This window comes from Carlito syrichta, unplaced genomic scaffold (genome assembly GCF_000164805.1).
Source record: "Carlito syrichta isolate Samal-C Ts95f unplaced genomic scaffold, Tarsius_syrichta-2.0.1 Scaffold302333, whole genome shotgun sequence".
Taxonomy (NCBI): Eukaryota; Metazoa; Chordata; class Mammalia; order Primates; family Tarsiidae; genus Carlito; species Carlito syrichta.
The window spans coordinates 252,775-277,532 of record NW_007246429.1 but is presented as its reverse complement, the minus strand read 5'-3'; the positions used below and the strand labels follow the sequence as shown (position 1 = coordinate 277,532).

Genomic DNA, 24,758 nt, shown 5'->3' with positions numbered 1-24,758 from the left:
TGAAAATGAAAGAAATCAACTCAAGCTAATTTAAGTTAAAAGGAGAAATGGTATAAAAATCCAGGAACTGGAGGGGTTGAAACCAAAACATAGAAAGCCTCCAAAACCTCTCTCTCTCTGACTTTCAATACTGTTTTTCTTTCAGCCTCTTTCTTTCTCACAGCGGAGCCCTCTTCTTGCTCTAGACTGCAGTGAAGAAGGTGGCCACCCGTGAGTTTTAAATCTGCATGTTTTACATTCATCCTAATTCATATTCTTGGAGGAATTTGGTTGGTCCAGCATCTCAGCCCATTTTGTCTGCTATAGCAGAATACCACAGACCGGGTAATTTATAAAGAAGAGAAATTTATTGGCTCACAGTTCTGTAGGCTGGGAAATTCAGGATTAAGATGTTGGCTTCTAGTGATGGCTTTCTTACTGCCTCATGTTATAGCAGAAGGCATCACATGACAGAAGGGCAAAGAGAGGGTGAGAGAAAGCAAAAGGAAACAAAGCCACACCCAGGATAATGACATTAATCCATTCATGAGGACAGGTCTCACCTCTTAATACTGTTACAAAGGCAAATAAATTTCAACATGAGTTTTGGAGGGAGCAAACAGTCAAACAATAGCCCCCAGCTTAGACCAGGTATCTACTCTGGTCCATTCAATGGTCTCTGGGAGAAAGAGATCAGATAGGACCACATGGCTGCCTGACGGACTGGCCCACTGTGACAGGAGAAGTGGCAGAACATCCAGCATGTATCCACCACATCACAGCCCTAGATTGACCCTTAACCTGAGCACAGCCCTAACTCTGAGCACAAATGAAACTGCAGATTAAGTTTTAATCCTGACCAAGAAATTTCACTTACACTGATTTTGTGAAGCATACATCGCTAATAAAGTGAAGTCTCTGCATTTTCATTGCTTTACTTACTTTTGAAAAAATAGTTTTACATAGAAAATTTTGTTCTAAATCATTTTACTTGCTATAAAATAATTGGATGAAAAACAAAAGATATCTAAGGAAAAAATCAAGTTAGTGTCAAACATTTTTTAAACCTAGATATTTCAAACATTCTTAAGTAAAATGCTGTATGAATAAAATTTCTAAATTTGGAGGTAAATATATCTGCTTTGATCCCTATGGGTGAAGTCCTGTTGACTTTTAGTCTCTGACATGACTTGTGATGTAGTCTCATCGTTCACTACAGGCACGGGAAAAATTAGAGACCGGAGTTACACTCAAGACCTTACTTGGCCCCAGCTTCCCTTGATCAAGGAGTTTTTTTTATATCCTCCACATTCTCTCTGCAACATGAGTCTTTCTCAAGAGTGGACTTACTTTCTTTGACTTTCATTAAATTTAGGGTAAATTATATACCTTCTTGGGCTTCTGCTTTTTCTTTCTTTAGGAGTATCCTGGGATGTGGGTTATCTAGTGCCAGCCAAGATGGAGTAAGCTAACTATAGTCTATCTTTCCCACTAATTCTAATTCTATGGACAAATAAAAAAAATAAAAAAGATACCTGAAGACCCTGAAAAGTAAACAATAGCAAGCAGATTGAGGAATAAAGTCAAAACTTTAGTAATGATCCCTAGCATGGATGAGTTTTGTGGGGTGTTTTTGTCTTCTCTATATGCTGGATTTAACCTGAGCACAGGCCAAGTCTTGGAATTGTGTATTTGGTATTGTCAAAAAACTTCAGGAGAATCCACAAATCAGAAAACCAGGAGAAGTAACCCCTGTGTGACAGAAAATGTAAGAGAAATCCCTGATATTTTTAATGTGTTGTCTTCTGTCTTTTTTCTCCCCATCCTGTCTTGAAGCCACTGAGCTACATTGCCACACCAGCAGCAGCAACATGGACATCTAAATTTCCCAGAGAAAAAAACCATCTCTCTGTGGCCAGAGAAACCAGTGCTAGGGACCATGTTGTTCAAAAAGTATGGGGTATTCCTGTTACTTCTTTCTTTTAATTTTTTTTTCTCACTGCTTTGCCCCCAAAACTGCCAAGTCACACAGAACAGCACAATAGTGCAGAAAACAAAAACTCTGAGAGAACTCTAGCTTTCTGGCCAGAAAAAACAAACAAACAAACAAACAAACAAACAAACAAACCTTTCACTAGAGGATTTTAACAAAACCCAGAATCTTGTATCATAATATTCAGAATATCCTGGATACAATCCAAAATTACTCAGTGCACAGAGAGCCAAAAAATCTGACCAGTACTCAAGTACTCGGGAGAAAAGATCATCAAAATAAGCCAACCCTAATATAACCCAAGTTGGAATAACTAAATACAGACTTTACACCTATTATAACCATGGGATAAAGGTAAACATTCTTTAAATAAATGAAAGAATAAAATTTTCAGCAAAGGAAGAGAAATTGTGTGTTTCTGTATATATGTGTGTGTATGTACATAAAAAGATTAAATATCTCAATGAGCTCAATAGCAGAATGATGATGATAGTAGTATCTGTGAATTTCAAGATAAAGCAATAAAAATTATACAATAACAAAAACAGAGAGAAAAGATGGAAAAAAATTAACACAACCTCAAGGCCCTGTTGATCTAACATTCATGTCATTGGAATTCAAGAAGGAGAAAAGAAAGAGATTGATTGAGAAAACATATTTGAAAGAACAATGGCAGAAAGCCTTCTAAATTTGATGAAAAAAATACATTTACAGATTCAATAAATCTGTATGAAGCCCAAGTAGGTGAAACTCAAAGAAAACCACACTCAGACACATAATAATCAAAGTATTGAAAATCAGCTGTAAAGAAAACATTTTGAAAGCAGCTGGAAGAAAAACTGATAAATTACATATAAGGGAAAACTATGACTGCAGGTTTCTCATCAAATGTCATGGAGCCCAGAAGACAGTAAGACATCTTCAAAGTGCTGCAAAAATAAAACAAAAACAAATAAGTAAAGTTCTGGAAGAAAAGAACCATCAACTCAGAATTCCATATCCAACAAAAATATCCTTCAGGAATGCAGACAAAATAAAAGCATTCTCAGAACAATAAGAGAATTCATTACCAATAAACTTTTTCTTTAAAAATGCTACAGAAACCGGACTCGGTGGCTCAGCCTGTAATCCCAGCGCTTTGGGAGGCCGAGGTGAGTGGATTGCCTGGGGGATCTAGACCCGCCTGGGCAACTTGGCGAGACCTTATCTCCACAATAAATTAAAAATTAGTCAGGCGTGGTAGCACGTGCCTGTAGTTCCAACTACTTCGAAGGCTGAGGCGGAAGGATTGCCAGAGCCCAGCAGGTCGAGGCTGCGGTGGCAGGGAGCAGCCACTGCACTCCAGTTTGGGTGACAGAGTGAGAATCCAACTCAAAAAATATAAAACAATGCTAAAGAATACTCTTCAGGTTGAGGGGAAATTATGCCAGAGAGAAACATGAAACATTAGGAATAAATAAGAACAAAAGAAATAAGAAATATATGGACAAATGGAGTATTTTTCTCCTGTCAAATTCTTTAAAGTGTGTATAATAACTGTTGAAAGTAAAAATTGTAACATTGTAATGTTTCCATGTATATAGGTATAATACATATGACAATTATAACATAAAGGTGAAGGAATAGAAACTAATGCGATTATAAGACTTCTATCATTTACTTGAAGTGGTAAAATGTTAACTCTAATTTTTTTTTTTTTTTTTTTTGAGTTGGAGTCTCACTCTGTTGCCCAGGCTGGAGTGCAGTGGCACAATCACAGCCACCTCAGCCTCGATCTGCTGGGCTCCAGCGATCCTTCCGCCTCAGCCTTCCAAGTAGTTTGAACTATGGGCGCACACTACCATGCCCGGCTAATTTTTTAAAATTTATTGTAGAGATGAGGTCTCGCCAAGTTGCCCAGGCTGGTCTCAAACCCTCAGGCTCAGGCAATCCACTCACCTCAGCCTCCCAACCTGCCGGGATTACAGGCTGAGCCACCGAGCCCAGCCATATTAACTGTAATTACATGAGGTCTGACAATTAGGTTCACGAACCATCCTAGAAAAAGTGCTTCATACCTCATTGCTGAATATCACTATGGTCAACTTCAAAGTACTCCCCTTGGGATGCTACGCGCTGATGCCAGCACCTAGTCCATCCATCAAAGCAGTTTTGGAACTGTTTTTCTGAAATGGCCATCAGAGCTGTCATTGTTATTTGTTGAGGTCTGGCAATTAAGTTCACTTATATTGGCAGTACCGTACAAATAACTGTATTGGAACACCTTCCTACTCACCTGATCTGGCCCCCACTGACTTTTTTCTTTACCCGAAGATAAAGGAAATATTGAAAAAAAGACATTTGATGACATTCAGGACATAAAGGGTAATACACCGACAGCTCTGATGGCCATTCCAAAAAAAGAGTTCCAAAATTGTTTTGATGGGCTGACTAGGTGCTGGCGTTGGTGCATAGCTTCTTAAAAGGAGTACTTCAGAGGTGTCCAAAGGGATATACAGCAATGAGGTATGTAGCACTTTTTCTAGGATGAGTTAGCAAACTTGATTGTCAGACTTCGTACTATAAAAAGCTAAGTACACTGTAATCCTTAGAGCAACTACTTAAAAAATAATATAAAAAGCCAAAGACTCAATAAATTAATTATGAAAATATTATGAAATATTTAATATCCAAAAAAATTTAGAAGAGAATAAAACAGAGGTGGCAAACAGAAAACAAATAAAATGGTGATATTAAGTTCAACAATTTTATTAAATATAAATTGTCTAAATACCAATTAAAAGACAGAGGTTTTCAAACTGGATAAAAAGACAACCTAACTACATACAGTCTGTAAGAACACTTTTTCTTTTTCTTGAGTTGGGGGTCTCACTCTGTCACCCAGGCTGGAGTGCAGTTGCATGATCATGCCTCACCACAGCTTCAACCTCCTGGACTCAGGCAATCCTTCTGCCTCAGCTCCCCAAGTAACTGAGACTACAGGTGTGTGCCATCCTTCCTGACTAATTTTTGGATTTTTTTTTTTTGTAGAGACTAAGTCTCACTATGTTGCTCAGGCTGGTCTCAAACTCCTGGGCTCAAGCAATCCTCCCGCCTCAGCCTCCCAAAGTGCTGGGATTATAGGCATGAGCCACTGTGCCCGGCCTGAACACATTTTAAATATAATGATATAGATATATTTAAAGTAACATAATGGAAAACATATAACATGCAAACATGAAAGAAAGTTGAGTGCCTATATTAATTTTAGACAAAGTAGACTTTTAGAACATGGAAAATTACCATAGATAAAGGAAAGCATTACACAATGATAAAAGGATAAATTCACCAAGAAGACATAATACTAAATGTGTATATATCTAGCAACAGAGCTCCAAAATACCTAAAGCAAAAGCTGACAGAACTACAGAGAAATAGATATAATCCACAATTACACTTGATGGTATCATGAGACCATTAATCCTGAAATCTTGGCCACAGTTTCTCTCAGGAGATCGTATGCAGATTGGTCCTCTCTGTGCCTCCATTTCTACAAAGAAATGACCCTGCCCCTCCAGAGAGTTTTGAGTGACTGGTACAGCATGTCCAATGCTGTGAGGAGAAACCTCAGCCGATGTGAGACTGTGAGCATGACCAGATATTAGCTACTTGTTGAAAGTTTAGAAAAAATAGTTAGGAATTTTCCAGCAATATCTCTCTGAGAAAGCCAAGAAAACTTAAACATAGCATTAAGAGTTTGCTGTGGACAGGTATTATTTTGCATCTGTCATTCCTTCTCCCGCTTCTAATAATGGTGTCCAAAATTTTGCTTTAAGTAAAATACTTCTAAATACCCCTCGCTTGAGCCACAATTACGTCAATATGTATTTTCCATCCTCCTGACTCCAGTGATTGGTAGGAGATGGGCACACAATCTAACCAGAGCCAATGAGATGCAAGGTTATACTTCGGGACTTCCAAGAAAGAGAGCTTCCTCTTTTTTCTCTGGGAATCAACAGAAGAGATGGTATGGTGTGGGCATAGCTAGAAGAGCTGGGCAGAGTGTGGTCTTTTTTAATATCATGAAGGAAAGCCTAGAATGACACTGAGTACTGCATATAGATGAAGCCTACACTGTGGAAGGCAGAGTGAAAGGACAGATAGAAAAGGACTTGATCGCCTTGAGGCTTTGGTCCAAGCCCTACCTAAAGACAGACCAGAGTTGGTATAGTCTAGTTATTCTAGTTTGCAAAAGAATACATTTTCCATTCTCTTTCTTTCTTTCTTTTTAATGTTACTTTGAGTTGGGTTTCCTGTTGTTCACAACACAGAGTTCTGACTAACACAAGGCTTACCTCACTTCTTCATCCCTTTCTAAACCTCATTTCTCCAAAAATAAAAATAAAAGTCATGTGAAACGTGTTTTTACTTTTATTGCTGGATAGTATCTTTACTTATAGAAAATAATATACAAGCACTTTAAATGACAAAGCTTTACATGTAGAAATAATACCTTGATGCATAGCAACACACATATAAAAGGGAATCATTCAGAATTTAAAACTGTAAGCAAAAAGATAGATTTTGATTTATACATTGATACAGGATGCTATTAACTCTGTTTTTGCCAAAAACTTTTGAAGAGCATCACTGGAGTTACTGTCTCCTGAGAGAATGTTTACCACCATCAACTACCTGAAATTGCAAACAGTAAGAATAAATTCAGGAGTCCCAGTCTTTCTTGACCTGTTGGTACAAGGAAGAGAATGGCTTCCAAATTCCTCTATGGGTCTTACATTTCATACTCAATCCACCTTCTTGAGGGAGAATTCTTTAAATGTTCTGAAAAACACAATCATCCTTAACCTCAATGGAAAAGATTCATGCTACCCAGTTGAACAAGAATTGGGTGCTTAAAACCAGGGAGTTCCTAAAATGAAAATGCTCCTGTAGATAAAGATTGGTTATGTGGAGAGACAGAAATGGGATTAATTCTGAGTAGATAGGCGATTCAAGAGATTGGTCTTCACGAGGCATTTATCAAGGGATTCGGAGGTAAAGAAAACACTGTCCTTATCGGGTAGTTACCCCTAGCCTGGCAGGAGGGGCCTGGCAGGAGGGTGTCTCTCAAACTCAGGACACTCAATTATGGCAAAAACGTGAACCATCACATCAAAGAAGCCCCTAGACAGGTGGTCTTGAGGAACAAGGAGGAGTTCAGCATGCAGAGATGGGAGTGGTACTCTCAGCTGGAAGGAAGACCAGGAGAAGATACAGCAAAGAGGAAGTGCAAGAATGGTGCAGAGGACATTGAGTAGTCCAGCTGGGATGGGACCTAATCATAGAACCACTTCCTCTGAGGGAATTCTGCTGGAGGGGAAGTCTTTTTTTTTTTTTTTTTTTTTTTTAAGTCAAACTCTGTAGCCCAGGCTGGAGTGCAGTGACACGCTCATGGCCACCCAGCCTCGACCTGCTGGGTTCAGGCGATCCTTTCATTTCAGCCTTCCAAGTAGCTGGAACTACAGGCATGTGCCATCATGTCCAGCTAATTTTTTTGATTTATGTAGAGACAAGGTCTCGCCATGTTGCCCAGGCTGGTCTTAAACCCCTGGGCTCAGGCAATACTCTTGCCTCAGCCTCCCAAAGTGCTGGGATTAAAGGTGTGAGCCAACATGCCCAGCAAGGGGGACATGTCTTAACTCAAGAAGAAGGCAAATTGAGAGACCCTCAGGTGAGGTGGGCAACAGACTTCAACCAACACTCGCCAGAAGCCATGTACTTCTACAAAAGGGCACAGTCTAGTGAAAAAAAAAAAAGTCCACTGCTCTGAATTTGATTCCTAGCTCTGTCACTTAATACCTGTGTGACCTTAGACATTCACTTAACTCTCAGCCTCAGGACCCAAACTGTAAAAAGAGAAGAATAATATCTTTCCCATGTACCTTACAGGACTGACATAAACATTGGGAAAGACAGTGGCACAAAATAGCACTATTAACTACTTCTTTCTAGTCAATTATCCTGTCATGTGTGTGAAGCTCTATAGTAAATGTTATTATCCTTTTATTTCTACTACATAAGAGATCCTTGCAGCCAGGGAACATGTTTTCTTCAGGACTGGGAACATAGTTTATGATTTTTTAAAGTTACTTGAAGTATGAAAGAATATATGAATGAGCACATTAATGAAAAATGTTCAGAGCCCTCTAACTAAGTAATAATCTCCTAGCTGCACTAAAAACCCGTTGACTGTTCTTTGATGGACTTTTGAGCTGTTTGACCTGGTGCAGGCTCAGAGTTAATGATGGTCAGTTGGTGTCATGGTAGAGAAGAAAGCCTGTGAAAGTGGAGTCATTGACATTATCTGCATAGATGCCATTGTGCTCTCCATCCCCATACACCTGGAGCCAGACCTGGTCGCCCACCTCCAGATGCAGGAGCACAGAGCCGGAGGCCTGGTCCACATTCTTGTCCTGGTACTGGTCGTAGGTGAAGAGCACAGCTTTGTCCTTCTTGAAGAGGCTAACCTTCACATCCTTCATGTAGACTGTGATGTGGTAGGAGAAGTAGTACAGCCCAGCAATGTTGCAGTGGAATTTGCCAGTGGTGCTATCATAGTGGTTTTGCTGATTGTAGAAGATTTTGGTAAAGCGAATGGGAACACTGGGGACAGCAACCCGGTTCTCCAGTCCCACACTGAATGCTGAGCGGTATACATAGGCACCTTCTCCAGGTTCTCCTTTCCTGCCTGAGATTCCTGGAAAGCCTCGGGGACCTTCAGCTCCGGTCACTCCACTTTCACCAGTGTCACCCTTAGGACCAGCAAGACCTAGGGAATAATAAGACCTGAGTGACCACAGAGAGAACTCTTTTCTATCTTGGTTTCAGCCTAAAGTACTGTCCCTGTGGTTCCCACCCACAACCTACTTGACTTATACAGTGAAAAACCAACAAGAGCATTCAAAAGGGGATAGATGTCACCTCCTCATTCCATATCCCCACAGCCCAGCAAGCTCCCATAAATTCATCTCCAGCCTTCTCTCCCATAATAAGCCTCCACTATATATTCTCCACCATTCTAGCCTTCTATGTGCTTGCTCAATCAACCATAGTTTGCTCTTTTATCCCCTCTATCTATGATATCCTTCCTCTCCTATTCTACCTACCTATCCTTCAAGGCCTAGTTCAAGCCCTGTCTCCTCCTTGAAGCCTTCATTCTTAATCCAGGTACATGGAGTGCACTTTCTCTGTGTTCCATACTTTGGGTATTTGTTCACAGTCTGACATATTTAGAATAGACTTTCTTATAGCAAGCACTAACTAGATCAAGAGTTCTCCAAAAGCAGGACTGTGACCTTCAGGAGGTGTGCAGTTTAAGTGTGACTGGATGTCACTGAATGGAATGAAAATGAAGTGGACAAAAAGGAGAATAGGAATATGAACTAACTGGGACTAGGTATGAGGGTGGAGAGGGAAAGGCATATGGGAAAGAAGATGTTGATGGGGCAACATCCAAGGGTACTTGGCAATAGAGATATCACCTATTCTCATTCCCAGGACATCAACTCAAAGTCCACTTCAGATTACTTATGAGTTTATTTCTACTACACTACATTTTAAAAGTCTTGCTTATTTCCTGTGTTTAGGCCTTAGTTAATAACAAATTCCCACTTATAGGCCTGGAAGCCCTCCTTCACCCAGGAGAGGCCTGTAGTGGAAGAGGCCAAAAATGATATTCTTACCTGGATCTCCTTTCTCACCCTTCTCTCCAGGAGTGCCATCTCTGCCATCACGGCCTGGGGTCCCATTGTGGCCAGGATGTCCCGGGATGCCTGCCATCCAACCTGTGCAGGCCCCCTTGGGTAGAGGAGGCAGGACTTCTGGCTTTTCAGCCGTGGCATCCTGGCCCCTAGTGGGCAGAGCTAATAGCAGTAAAACAGCTCGCAGCAACAGCATCCTGAGCCCTGGAATCCACATGTGCACTGTCAGCCATGAGAAAGACAGACCCCACACAGCATGCCCAGTCTGGACCCACAGAGAACTCCATCCATCTCGGCAGAGTTCACTTCTGAGAAATGCTCTCTCAATACACACCTCTTCCAGGAAGACTTATTTGATTATTTTAGCCCACCTTGATCTCTTTCTACCCTGAAATTTGCAATACCTCTTACTATTCCCTGTATGTAGTCTTTTTTCCTCAACAGGATTGTGACTTTTGTGATGGCGGGGATGACACTCCTCTGATTTCCCCATATCCAAGCACAGGGCCAAGCACAGGGAAAGCTCTGAGAGTCAACTTGCCATAAATCCATCCTTGGGTTTTCCATGCATAATGACATGGATAACTCCATTCAACTCTAACCAACATCCCTCTCTCTGCCTGCTTTCTTCCTTTTCTTTACCTCCTTTTTCTCATTTTCTGTATCTGTTCCTCCTTCTTACTCTCCCGATCTCTTTTTTTCCTCTTCCCCTCTCCTAGGTCATATGTTTAGCCATTTGTCTATTATGCTTACGTACACACACACACACACACACACACACACACGCATGCGCACACACACAGCCTACACATACAGAGCCTCACCTTCAGTGAAACAACCAGAGACATGTTGTCCCATGAGCATCCGCTGATCCTTGCCTGGGCAGCCTTTAGATGCCTGCCCTCCCCGACTTGATCCCTCTTCAGCTTTCAAGACATAGTTTGGATGTCACTTCTTTTAGAAGTCCTCCATCTCCCACCTCACTTGATGCTTTCTCCTCTGTGTTTCCCCAGTGTCCTGGCTTATCTTTGTAATTGTACATCTTGCACTTTACTGTAATTTCCGTTTTTCATTTCCCCATTAAACAATAAGCACCAGGGGGCAAAGCCTAACACACTACTAGCACAGAATGAGGACTAAGTAAATACTTTTATAATTTAAAAAAAGAAAGAAAACAACAGAGAATGAAGGAAGGAAGGGAAAGAGGAAGGAAGGAAAAAGGAAGAAGGGAAGAGGGAAGAAGGAGGGAGAGCAGAGTGTATTTAAGATGTGTATTCTAGAGCCCTCACAAGGCGCTCAAGTGGCACAAGTGGCCAAGGGACTTCCTGTCTCAGAATTTTCCCTCCATATTCCCCTCCCAGAAAAGGTTCCTATACAGACATAGGGACTCTGTTCTCCTCCCAGATTCTGCCTCTGATTGTAGGGTGATCTCAGGCCCCCAAGTCTGATGGTTGAGGTCTTAGTCTTCCCACTCTAACCAAGGAGTTGGGAAAAGACATCACACAGAGAAAAACAGGTCCCAGGATCCTGAATCAGAAGCAGTCACTGAGACCCTCTATGGGGTAATGTGATTAACCATGAGAATCTGATTCCAAACAAAACACAGTCTATGTGCCTTATTTTACCCTGAAGATTCACTATTTTTCACACTGACTCCAAATTCAAACTAGCTGCACTAATTTGTTAACACCCCCCCCCAAAATAACCCTGTTTTAAAAACTAGACTATAAACTTGGTCAGCTGAAACAGATTATTTTGAAAACACCAATGAACCATTTCAAACCAGAAACTTAACTTTTTAAAGTTGATGACTTGGAACAGTGGTTTCAAACACTAGGGAAGATCAATGCACCCAGAATCCTCATTAGAACACAGAGTCGTTCGCCCAGCCTGATCCCTGAGTTTCTGATTGCAGTAGGTGTTGGTGAGACTTGAGAATCTGCATTTCTAAGGCATTCCCAAGTGAGGTTGATGCTGCTGGTAAAAGATCACACTCAGAATCACTGACCTCGAATCACCTAGGAGCATCAAAATGCTCTCCAAGCCTGGACTACACACTTTGGGACTCATTTTTAATCTCTGATGCAGATTGACGACTACTGTAACAGTGACTGCTATAACCTTCCTGAGTGGCTACCTCTAATGCTATGATTTTTCATCTTCTTGAATGTCTTAAGATACCAATTGAAAATCTGATTTTTTAAATTGCACAAGTCCTCTCCACAGAAAACACGTGTGCACAGGCGTACACAGGATTGTACCTACATTTTTTGTGCTTGAGTCAAGCACACATTAATAGGCTCATGGTCAGACCCAGACCCCAGAGTTAAGGAAGTTCGCTCATGCAGTGACAGGCTGCACCTGCCATCAAGAGCAGGCTTTGTACGCTCTCCCGCCCAGCTGTGTGGCTTTAAGCTAATTGATGACCCTCTCTGAGACGTTAAGACGTTAACTATATACATTCCTTTGGTTGCCTCTAGAGAATGGGTCTTGGGAAATTGGAGAACAGGTCTTTAATTTTTTTATGTACTTTTTTACTGTTTAAAACCTTAGTCTGTGTGTACATTTAAACACAACACACCTGTTGCATTTTAGTTTTCTAAACATGTACACACTTTTTTTTTTACATAAAATCCAAATTGATAGCCAATTAATAACCTTTGACACCTTTGTGTGATGCATACAAATAAAATTTTAAAATTCTGCAGCCAAAAAAAAAAAAGATTCCCTATTTTTCATCAGCCTGCTTGGCTCTTCTACAGCATTAAGTCTACAGAACTGGATTTGTTTTCAGGTTTGTGCATGATGGAAGAAAGACCCTGACTGGCAATCTTATTACCCCAAAGACGTGGACACAGAATCCCACTCCTTTGCCCCATTACCTGGGGCTCTATACTATCCTCTTCATATGACACAACCAACTCAGCTTTCATCTTTATCATATATGTGTATGTGTGTATACACACACATATACACACAGAAGAGAGATCATGATAAATAATAGTTCTATAGTTCTTTCGAAACTACAGGAAAGAAAACAATTCTCAACCCCAGATTTTCTCTGATTATTTCTAAATATAGTAGAAGTCGCATTTTGTATAAAAATTTATTCCTCTATATTTGCCTCGTCATTTTCTAGTTTTTATAATCATCATTTTAAATGTCTGTATGTTAGCCCATCAAGTGGATACAGCCAAAATATACTTGACCATTTCCATTTTGTCAAACTTTTAACTTATTTCCATTTTTAAATATTATTTTATAACCTGTAACAAATTACACTTTGATTTAAAAATACTATTTTAATCATTTGTAGGTATATAGCTTTTCCCAAAATTATTATTCTTTTATAATGTTTTTCCAGAAATAAATTACTGGAAGGAAAGGTATGAACATTTTTAAGTCTCTTGATACACAATCCCACATTACAGTATGTTATACTACCACCCACTAGTGCATTAGTAAGTGTATAAAAGTGTCTATTTTAACTACCCACACCAGCTTCGGGTATTATCATAAAAACATTTGTGTGCTATTAGTTTAGTGAGCAAAAGAAACAATACCTGGCTGCTCTAGCTTGCATTCTTCAAACATCAATGAGTTCTACATTTTTAAGACCAATTTCCTAATTTAATTCCTCATGCATAATATCTCTGTGAATGTTCCTTGTCACTGAATTTATTAGGGATATAATGTATTTTTTGAATCCTCTTTGTTTTTTGGTTTGTTTGTTTTGAGTCGGGGTCTCACTCTGCCACCCAGGCAGAAGTGCAGTGGCATGATCACAGCTTACTGACGCTGCAACCTCCTGGGCTCAGGTGATCCTTCTGCCTCAGTAGCTAGGAGTACAGGTGTGCACCATCAAGAGTGACTCATTTTTAAAACTTTTTTTAAGAGACAAAGTCTTGCTATGTTGTCTAGGTTGGTCTTGAACTCCTAGGCTCAAGCAATCCTCCCATCTCAGCCTCCCAAAGTGCTGGAATCAGAGGCATGAGCCACTGCAACCAGCCTTGTGTGCGAACTCCGTATCAACACTTTGTCATATATGTTCTGACTAATTTCTCATATGGGAAGATTATTCTTTTGTTTGGGTTATCCTGATTTTTAGATATATAGAAGTTGTAGTTTTTATATAGCCAACTCTGTTGATACTTTTCTTTGCTTCTAAGTGTTAAACAGCCCTTAATCATAATAGGATTTGGTAAGCATTTCATGTCTATTTTTCCTATTATTTAATATATTCGAAACTTAACTTTTTAATTCGCCTCTAATTTTTTGTTTTGATGGTAGCTGTGATCTAAGGTACTCAAATGATTTCTACCCAGAAGACTAGTTGTTTAAACACCATTAACTATATTAATCTTGTCCTCACTCTTGAGCTGATGCAATGAGCATGAGCAATGGAGACAGGTGCTACCGGAGTCAGATGTTCCCCTTAAGTATTATGAGTCTGTAGTTAAGACCCATTCTTATCTATGTGTACTTTTGTCGCCCTCTACTGAATTTAGAAAACTCAGGAAAATGTTGCTGCTGGAAATAAAATAGTCTAGGCTTGACTAGTCCCAAGATTAAAACAAAAACAAAAACAAAATAAGTGAGTTACATGAGAAACCAAGATGAAACCAGCAAAGCCCCTTACATATTTAGGGAGAATTATCATTCTCAGACGTTTAAGATTTCACGTCTTTAAACGTTCCTGCTATTTGTCACCTCTGTCCCTTCTTCTTATGACTTTAGCAATAAAACTCCAGAGAACATTGAGCTCTGTGTTTGTTTTCTTCAGAAATGAAGAGAGAAGCATCAATGAGGCTGCGTCCTTTTCCACAGGGAAACAGAAGAGAATCAAGACCATGTGAACTGGGGGAGGCAGCTAAGGAGGGCCCCAAAGATAAAAAGTAACTGGGAGCTTATCCCAAACTCTTGGAGGACAAAGTTAGAAGAGTTCCCTGGTTTCTCCTTCTTTATTAGAAATCAAGATCGTGTTCCCTAGTCCGTAGGGACCACATTTTGTCCCAAACATGTTAATTAGTGTTATGGACAGATTTTGCCACTAACAGGTATAATCGTCTGGGTTCCACGACAGTGGCATGGGATAGAAGTGCTGAAAATGGGAGAGGTGGACTGAACACACAATCCTAGGAAGTTTCTGAGGCTAAAAACAGATTCTTATTGGAGAAGAAAGTTGCATTCTAACAATTCTGCATAGAAACTCAGCAATTGATAACAACTGAAGGTCAAAGCAGAGGTGCCTAATTTTCAAAAACTTTTGTTTTATTTTAAAATTACTTGTGTTCTTGGCCAGGCATGGTGACTCACTCCTGCAATCCCAGTACTTTGGGAGGCCAAGATGGAAGAATCATTTGAGCCCAGGAGTTTGAGACCAACCTGGGCAACATAGCAAGACCTCATCTCTAAAAAAAAAAAAACGTAAAGATTAGCCAAGAGTGGTGGCATGTGCCTGTAGTCCCAGTTCAGAAGGCTAGACAAAAGAATTGCCTGAGCCCAGAAGGTTGAGGTTGGGTTGAGCTGTGATTGTGTCTCTGCACTCCTGCTTGGGTGACAGAATGAGACCCTGACTCAAAAAAAAGTGTTCTTTGTTTAGATCTAGTAATTGTTACACTCTTTTTATAAGGGAAAACATTAAACGAAACTGAGGACTATAATCTAAGACTCAATTGTGCCTATAAAGAAAACTTTTAAATGGATCATGAAGCTAAATCCTAAATACCACTTATAATTCTTTGCCTTTGCAAAATGCTATTTGTAAAGTCTTTACCTCACTTAATATCTCAATAAATTCTCACAACCATTTTCAGAGACCATAGAGGGCAGAATAGGGAGCACAGGCTCTATAATCTTAGTGCTTAGGCGCAAATAATTTGTTCTTACCTGTATCGTATTTTAACCTTATGTTTGCTGGAAGATTAAATGGAATAATCCATGTAAGTTGCTTAGAATGGTGTCTGGAACATGTCAGTGCTCAATAATTGTTAGCTATGATTGTACTCACTTTAGAAATGAAAAAAGGGGGCTTCAAAAAGGTTAAGTGAAGCCAGGCATGGTGGTTTACATTTACAAAGCTCAGCACTTTGGGAGGCTGAGAAAGATTGCTTGAGCCCAGGAGTTTGAGACCAGCCTGAGCAACATAGCGAGACCCCTTCTCTACAAAAAAATTTAAAAATTAGCCAGGCATGGTGGCACATGCCTGTAGTCTCAGCTACCCTGGAGGCTGAGGGAGAAAAACTGCCTGAGCCCAAGGAGGTCAAGACTGTAGTGAACCATAATCGTGCCTCTGACCTCAGGCTTGGCAACAGAGTGAGATCTCGACTTTAAAAAAAGGTTAAGTGAGCCGGGTTCAGTGGCTCAGCCTGTAATCCTGCGGCTTTGGGAGGCTGAGGTGAGTGGATTGCCTGAGCCCGCGGATTCAAGATCTGCCTGGGCAGGCGAGACCTCATCTCTACAATAAATCAAAAAATCAACCGGGCGTGGTAGCGCGCGCCTGTAATTCCAGCTACTTGGAAGGCTGAGGCGGAAGGATCGCCGGAGCCCAGCAGGTCGAGGCTGCGGTGGCCGGGAGCGGCCGCTGCACTCCAGTCTGGGCAACAGTGAGACTCCAACTCAAAAAAAAAAAAAAAAAGGTTAAGTGATCTGTTCAGGATCCCAGAATTAAAGACACAAAAGCCAGAAATCAAACTCTAGTCTTCCAGAGCCCAATAACAGCTCCTAGCCATAGTCCAGAGGGAGAAAAGCACTGTGGTCACACATCTTGCTTTTTAGTATTTCATCCCGTTGTGTGGGGAACACAAGACAAGATTAGCATGGCTAGGCACGGTGGCTCAAGCCTGTAATCCCAGCAATTTTGGGAGGCCGAGGTGAGGGGATTGCCTGAGCCCACGGGTTCAAGAACAGCCTGGGCAACTTGGCGAGACCTCATCTCTACAATAAGTCAGAAAAATTAGCTGGGCATAGTAGCACGCAGCTATAGTTCCGGCAACTTGGAAGGCTGAGGTGGAAGGATCACCTGAGACCAGCAGGTTGACACTGGGGTGAGCGTGCCACTGCACTCCAGCCTGGGCAACAGAGTGACACTCTATTAAAAAAAAATAGAAAAAAAACTCTAAAAAACAATAGCATGAAAAGACTTCAGATCATGAAGCAAATGACCTGGCTTCTAGTCTAAGCTCCACCAAACTCCTGCCCCCAACCCACCTCCCTGACTTCATGCTCTTTGCCTATAAATGTGGAATAGTAATCTTCACCTACCTATTTCACAATATTATTGTGAGAACCAGTTGATAGAAAGTATAAAGAAGTATTTGATAACTTATAAAATGTTCCATACTTAGTTGAAGACAAAGGAAGCAAACAAATCTTTGTGGACCACTGCTGTCTATCCATCTTTCCTCTGATCTCATTTCACTCTCACAACTCCAGGAAGTAGGACCCAATTCCCATAAGAGAAATCTGAGGACCAGAGAGGTTCAGTAATTTCTGCCCAAAGATAACAGGCAAAAGAGGGTAGAAGTGTGATTTGAAATTCAATTCACTGCACTGGCTTTCTTTTGCACGGACTTCCTTGGCAAATTTCTCATAGGCGTGGATTTGTTCACTTTTAAAATTATACAAGGGGCCAGGCTCAATGGCTCAGCCTGTAATCCCAGCACTTTGGGAGGCCAAGGAGATTGGATTGCCTGAACTGTGGGCTTGAGACCAGCCCGGGCAACTTGGTGAGAACTCGTCTCTACAATAAATTTTTTAAAAATTAGCCAGACATGGTAGCATGGGCCTGTAGTTCCAACTAAATGGAAGGGTAAGGCGGAATGATCACCGGAGTCCAGCAGGTCGATGCTGGGGTTGGCCGTGAGTGTGCCACTGCACTCCAGCCTGGGTGACAGAGTGAGACTCCAACTCAAAAACAAAAATTATACAAAGAGGGCAGGCACAGTGGCTCATGCCTGTAATTCCAACACTTTGAGAGGACAAGAATATTGCTTGAGACCAGTAGTTCAAGATCAGCCTGGGCAACATAGTAAGACCTAGTCTCTTTTTGGGAGCCAGCCTTGGAGGCCCACCTGATTGACAAAGTCCAGGTGAGCCTGAGGACCCCAGGCCGCAAAGCGAGTCCGGGCAGCTGAGGCCCTTCTGTCTTCCGTCTTTGCTGTTGGTACAGTTGAAGAAATTCTGTGCAGTCGTGGAAGAAGAAAATGGCATGTTTATGTGAAGTACTCACAGCTAACCTGGAAATGTCATGGTTCATTTTTCCATTTTCCCACTATGTCGCTTGGCCTTTTCTAACATATGCAAGGGTTAAACTCTGAAGCACATCAAGAATGCTTTCTTTCACTTGGTTATAAGTTACTAGATATTGCTTAAGTAATAAATGATATAAGTATATTCACTCCTTATTTGATTTAGGATTATGTAGTTTAGTGTTTAGACATAAGGTTTTTTAGAAGCACAAGTTTATAGTAAGTTCATTATGAATTCATTATAAGTTCTAACACTTATATAGGAGTTATGTAGGTGACTTATAACACTGTTTTCACTGACTTAGGATAAAGATTATCTTTAAGGTTTTTACTTAATTCAATAGTTAAAACTCTAAGTTAACATTTATAAAGTGGGTTTTCACTGAACTCATAATAATAATCAGACACTTTTATGATGACTTAGCTAAAGACAGAAAGCAACCTTGGGGGCCTGGGAAACATTACTAAAAGTGTCTTTTGAGTTTTCTTTAGAAACAAGCACTGCAGGATAAGAGAAAAGTAACGAAGACACCTGGACAAGAAAGGCGATTACAGAACTCTGAAGGCCATAAAGCCCCAGAAGGAAGACTACTGCTAAACTTTCTGGAGACAGTTCAAGGACTTATTCAGGACTTTGGACTAAAACTATCATTTTTGGCCTTATGAATAAGACTCATTGTCTGAATGTTTATGGGGTTCTTGGCTTGTTTGTTGCTAAGACCACTAGATGGTGGTAACTTTTAGAGGATGTGTACGTGAAGGAATTTTCTTTGTCTTGCCCCTTTACGAATGGTATAAAAGCTCTGTGTTAACTAACATTAAATTGTCATCTGTTCAGGAAGCAGGTATCCGAGTATAATGTTTTCGTCTTTCGCCTATCCGTCTCTCCTTCAGGAAATCTCACGACCCTTGCGGGGCGGGACCCCCGCAGTCTCTACAAAAAAATTTACAAGTTAGCTGGACATAGTGGCATGTACCTGTAGTCCCAGCTACTCAGGAGGCGGAGGCAAGAGGATTGCCTGAGCCCAGGAGTTCAAGGCTGCGGTGAGCCATGATTGTGTCACTCCACTCCAGCCTGGGTGACAGAGTGAGACCCCGACTCAAAACAAACAAACAAATACAATACAAGATAATGACCATTATGGTCTTGGGATCCTGTAGGGTTACAGTATGATCTCTCATTTTCATGTTAAAATATGTGAGAAAGCCAGGCTCCGTGGCTCAGCCTGTAATCCCAGCACTTTGGGAGGTCGAGGCGAGTGGATTGCCTGAGCACGCGGGTTCAAGACCAGCCCGGGTAACTTGGCGAGACCTCATCTCTATAATAAATCAGAAATTAGCCAGGCGTGGTAGTGCATGCCTGTAGTTCCGACTACTTGGAAGGCTGAGGTGGAAGGATTACCTGAGCCCAGCAGATCGAGGCTGCGGTGGCCGGGAGTGTGCCACTGCACTCTAGTCTGGGCGACAGAGTGAGATTCCAACTCAAAAAAAAAAAGTGTGAGAAACTTTTCTTTGGCCTACTGGAATTTCAGCAGCAGTAGCTGGCTGCTGGGGAATGCAAGGACAGGATCCCCTTTGGAACTGGCCGGAGGCAGAGCTGGATGAGGGGAAGAGGTCATCAAACCTGGTGCCAACTCCTCCAGCAGGAAGGGGCATTAAAGCACACAAAAGAGACCCCAGAAATCACTTCACTCCTGCCCTATTTTTGCAAAGGGAGAGACTGAGGGGAAGGAGGAAAAAATGTATTTATTAATCTTCATTGTAGTCAGACCTCACACAGGAGATTTTACACATTGTTTATTTGCATCTTTACAAGACCTTCATGAAGGAAGGAAAATGCCCCACTTTAGAGATGAGACAAGTGAGAGATTAAGGAAATAATCCCTGAGAGACTCCTAGTATGACTTCCAAATCAATGAGCCTTCCATCATATTACAGTGCCTCCAAAGCACTGCAGAGAGCTTCTCAGACTCAGCTTCGCAATCTGCTAAACGGGATCATGTGAAATGAGGAACTCGAGAACACTTTGACATTGGTGAGGGTTCTTTGGGGTACAGTTTGCATAAGACGCTTTTAAAACTTATTTCATCTTCCCATATTCTTGCTTTTGACCCTAACATGTAGGAGAACCTGGAACTTGGAGAGGTGAGATGCTGGTTTAAGAGTATGTAACCCTTGGGTTGAATTATATGAAACTTCCATTTTTAAAGGTCAAAATGCAAAATATTAGCAATTTTACATGGTGCCACCTAATGACAATTGGCATACCCAGGAATCAACTCCATTTTTCTAGCCCTCAGAAGCATTGTCTGAAAACTTTCACTCAGCCCTGGGAGAACTGTCAATATCTCCATGCCCACACACACAAACATGCACACACACACCCACCCACATACATACACACCCATCCACATGAGCGCGCACACACACACACACACACACACACACACACATACACACTCTCAAGGAACTGACAAAGCAGAGCATCCTCCACCACATTTTTAGAATGAGTCTCTCTCCACATGAAGGAATTCCTCATTCAAAGCAGCTATTCTCCAAAAGACCACCTCCTGACCTCAACCGTGTGGCTGGAGCCACTAGTCCTCTGTCTTGACAAGGAGCGATGGAACATTTGTCCTCACAAGCACCTTAAAAAGATCAAGGACCAAGTCTTGTGATTCTCTTTAAGAGTCCTCATGACTTAAGGAAGGGAAGCAATAGGACTGCCAATTAAGCTGCAGGGCTCCCTTTCTACTGCTCGGCTTCTGGAACCAAGCTGACATCGTTGTGCTCCAGCAGACATTTTCTGCTAGCACAAAGGGACCCCCTTCCCCACAACCTAATTAGGCAGAGCTGGCCTCACTTCCAATGGAGTCCCTAGGAGTGAGGCGCCCCACCCTTTGTGAGGCTTGATCCAAAAACCAGAACCTTTCCAGAATAGGGACTCATGTCCTCTAACACATGAGGGGCTGGCCTTATCTCTTAAATTCTTCTCACACTGACCTTCTGCATCTGCAGCTTAAAATGACCAGGCTGCCTCAGATGCAACATTCACTGGAGCAAGTAGGGTAGGGCTTGGCAAAGGCCAGGTAGATCCAGTTGCTTCTGTCAAAAAATGTCTTCTAAAAATAGTGTTTCACAAGTTCCCACCATATGCTAGGCTCTTCTCATTTCATCTCATCGGAACCTCATAAGCTATCCCCATACCTGCAGATATCCCCAAATCAACAGACAACAGCAATGTCATGCTCATCTTTCTGTCATGTGAACCCAACCCAGCGTCGGGCCATAGAATCTGCTCAAGAAATATTTGCTGTGTAGAATCAAGGGCTGGATCTGGATTCTGAACTCCAGTCTGAGGTCAGAGCTCAGCTTGGCTTCTCTCAAGCTGCCTGTATGTACATGTGCTTCTTTCTTCGCCTTTCCTGGTCAAACAACGTATCCCCGTCTCCTCCTTTATCTAACTGGGCTTCACCTGGGGATACACTCTCACACTTCACTGACCCCCACTTTTTTTCTCAGTTGGCATCCTTCCACAGAGTGAACTGGACAAAATTCAGGATGGTCCCAGGTATTTTGACCAGAAGGAACAACTCTTTCTCTCTTGGAGCTCAGGGAGAATGGAAGAAGAAGCCCAAGACTTATCTGCTTCCCCCAGTGCTATCCTGGCCAGAGTCTTGCCTGTATCTATCTACAGACTGCTTAGACAGGAGAACCTGGGCACATCCCCCCACCCAGCCTGGAACATAATAGAATTGTTCTTACCCTCCAATATGGAATCAGAACCACAGACTGCAGTCAGAATGGAAGTGAGGTGGAGAGAGCCCAGCCTCAACAGCTTGGTACTAATGGGGGCAAGCAGTCCCCACCTCACAATTGTCCGTTCCCATTGGCCAGTCCAGTGAAGGTCAGAGGCTAGTGGGTGGGCACAGTGTCCCTGGCGACTGTCTGGAGTCTCCACCCCAGGGAATCTAGTATAACCAAGCGTAGGCCTGGGAAGCCAAGTGGAGCTTGAGTAAAAAATACTTATGTTCCAGGTCTTGGCTCTTATTTTGCCTCCTACAAGAGCAACAGAAGATAGGGCAAGGGTCAAGACTGCATCAGGAAAACAAGATATTTCTGCACTGAGAGAGAAACTTCCTAAAGCAAACGAATTACTTAGCGGTCCAGGAGCACCCCCACCCCCTGCTCCATAGATTTGCCTTAATAAGTCAAGGATGCCAATGATTAGATCACTCTTCCACTCCCTTGCTCATTTTGCATGATTAAGTGTGAGATTGTGTGATTTGAACATCAAGCACAAGAGAAAACCACCAGAGAAGGCTGCAATAGGGTAAGAAACAGAACACATCTTCCACTCTCTGGCCTGGACCCTGGATTTGGGAAAGACTTGTGTGTTAATTCTGAAAACTGAGGTGTGGAGAACTTTCTGGGCTAATGTGAGGCTTTGCAAGTTAAAGAGACCCTGAATTCTAAAAGTATGTGGCTCCTATGACATTTGCATCTAATATTTTTAAAACTTACATAAAAAGTAATATTGGGATACCATCTTTTAAGATTTTCCAGTCCCAAAAATACAGGATAAAGTCCCAAAAATACAGACAGCTTCCTCCCTCTCAATCTCTCTCTCTCTCTCTCTCTCTCTCTCTCTCTCTCTCTCTCTCTGTGTGTGGGGGGGGGGGTATGTGTATGTCCCTGTTTCATTGGTGTCTTAAGCATATGTGTAACCTGCGTACTGGGGAACCCTGCTCTGAGCTGGGAGCAAGCATCCTGGAGGACCGGAAGTTGCCACTCACTAGGTGTTCCTAGAAGGTTTAGGCTTGAAGAGGAAACACCTTTAAGACTATCTTGGCAAACTCATGTTTTGTTTTTGAAGGGCAGAATCAGAGCCAGCTCTTGCAAGCCACAAATTCTGATTAATTAAATTATGTCCCCAGTAAGGACTCAGGATGCCAGCAACAACTTCAACAGAATGGTCTCAGGCAGACTGAGCAAGTGTCTGCCTGCCCCCAAATGCCACCTCCACTGACCACACAGAGCCTCAAAGTCCAGTAGTAAAGTCAAATCCACTAATAAAGTAAAGCAAAAGTCTGATCTAAGACCTTGGCCTCCTGCCAACGTGGAAGTATTTCTAGAGAAGTCACATTAGGCCATTGAGATTGGAGACATGAGACCCTTTTCAAGGGTCCCTGGTTTATATAAGCAGCCCATGAAAATGAGATTCTGTGTAGTTTAGCAGGCAAATTGGATCTAGGAAAAAACAAAGAGAAATTGCAGCAACTCTCAATTACATCACTGTTTTATTTTTATTTTGATTTGGTTTGTGTTGCTGTCTGTTACTACTTCTTGTAATAAAAGCTTCATGAGAACAGGGCCTTTGCCTATTCAATGATGTATCACTTAGTTTCTAGACTAAAACCTAGCATAAAATAGGCAATAATAAATGTTGAGTTGATGAATAAATGAATAATCATATTTGATCTTCCTTTGTAGATAGCTATGATTACCTCTTACTTTATAAATAAGGGATCTAGGGTTCAATAAGGATACAAGGCCAGGTTCAGTGGCTCAGCCTGTAATCCCAGCATTTTGGGAGGCCAAGGCAAGTGGATTGCCTGAGCCCAATTGTTCGAGAACAGCCCAGGCAACTTGGTGAGACATTGTCTCTACAATAAATCAAAAATTAGCCAGGAGCGATAGCGTGCGCCTGTAGTTCCGGATCCTTGGAAAGCTGAGGCAGAAGGATTACCAGAGCCCAGCAGGTTGACATTAGGGTGGTCCTGACTGTGCCACTGCACTTCAGCCTGGGCGACGGAGTGAGACTCCAACTCAAAAAATAATAATAATAAGGATGCGTGATTTGTTCAAGGCACAGATCCAAGATTTGAACTCGGATCTGTCTGACTACAAAATCCATGCTTTCTAATACCTCATGTTCCTTACCCCTCCTGATGGACTGTGAGGCCCTGAGATTCCTGTATGTGCTTCAGGGTTGCTTTGGGTTGGCATAAAAAGTGTTTTCTTCAAACCTTATAGGAATGCAGTTGGTATAGCAGGTTGTCACTATTGCACAAGTTAGAATGACCTTAGTCCCAAAATCACACCGAGACTGAGCTGGGTCTGGCTGTCAGCCAGTGATACTGTGAAAGTCTGTCATTTTGTGAGGCCTCAGGGAAATCTGCCATCTACCACAAAGGCCATCATGTGGAAAGAGGCAATTCTGTGGCATTCTGGTTCTGAGACTAACTGGAAAACATCCAATCAGAAATGCCTTGAGGCTAGTCTTTTTCCCAGGAAAGAAGTGCTACTACCTAGAATGAAATAACCAAATAAATGCAATCCTTTTTTCCAGGGGAACGTGGCTACAGTTCAAGATCTGTTAGCTTGTGAATTGGGATATTGAAACAACAGGCCAAGTGACTGAATTGCCCTTAAGCATAGTTAGCTATAGTCATATATTTTTGCTTAATAATGATTCTTAAAAATAATGTTAACTGAAATAACTAAACATTATCACTGTATTTTGAAAAAAAATAATACAGCAGATTGGAGCAAGATGGCAAGGTGAGCACACCCTGCAGCATTCCATTCCATCCCCAAATCCCAAAAAATGTCAAGAAAGGAAAGCATTCCTTTATCTCTTTCACAGACTTGGCTACAATTGCACTTCATCCAAAGCAACCTCAGATAATAATATATTATCTGTTTTTGCCACTGTGTGCTCTAGACTAACTGTAAGCTTGAACCTCTCCTGATACTAAAATATTGTGCTAGTCATGGAATTTGTTGTAATATCTA

The 24,758-nt window shown here is 41.7% G+C and overlaps 1 protein-coding gene across 2 annotated transcripts; it reads right to left on the bottom strand.

Moving 5' to 3' along the window:
• Positions 1–8,259: 8,259 nt before the first annotated feature.
• On the bottom strand, positions 8,260–21,790 carry ADIPOQ (adiponectin, C1Q and collagen domain containing). Of its 2 annotated transcripts, none has more exons than XM_021711518.1 (3): positions 21,726–21,790; positions 9,694–9,915; positions 8,260–8,780 (listed from the first exon to the last, which is right to left on the bottom strand). In XM_021711518.1, the coding sequence occupies exons 2-3, from the start codon at positions 9,905–9,907 to the stop codon at positions 8,260–8,262; spliced, it is 735 nt and encodes a 244-aa protein (XP_021567193.1). In that variant the 5' UTR covers positions 9,908–9,915; positions 21,726–21,790. The 2 variants fall into 2 exon arrangements, with proteins under 2 accessions (XP_021567193.1, XP_008054558.1); XM_008056367.1 differs by lacking the exon at positions 21,726–21,790 and adding an exon at positions 10,536–10,578.
• Positions 21,791–24,758: the final 2,968 nt, after the last annotated feature.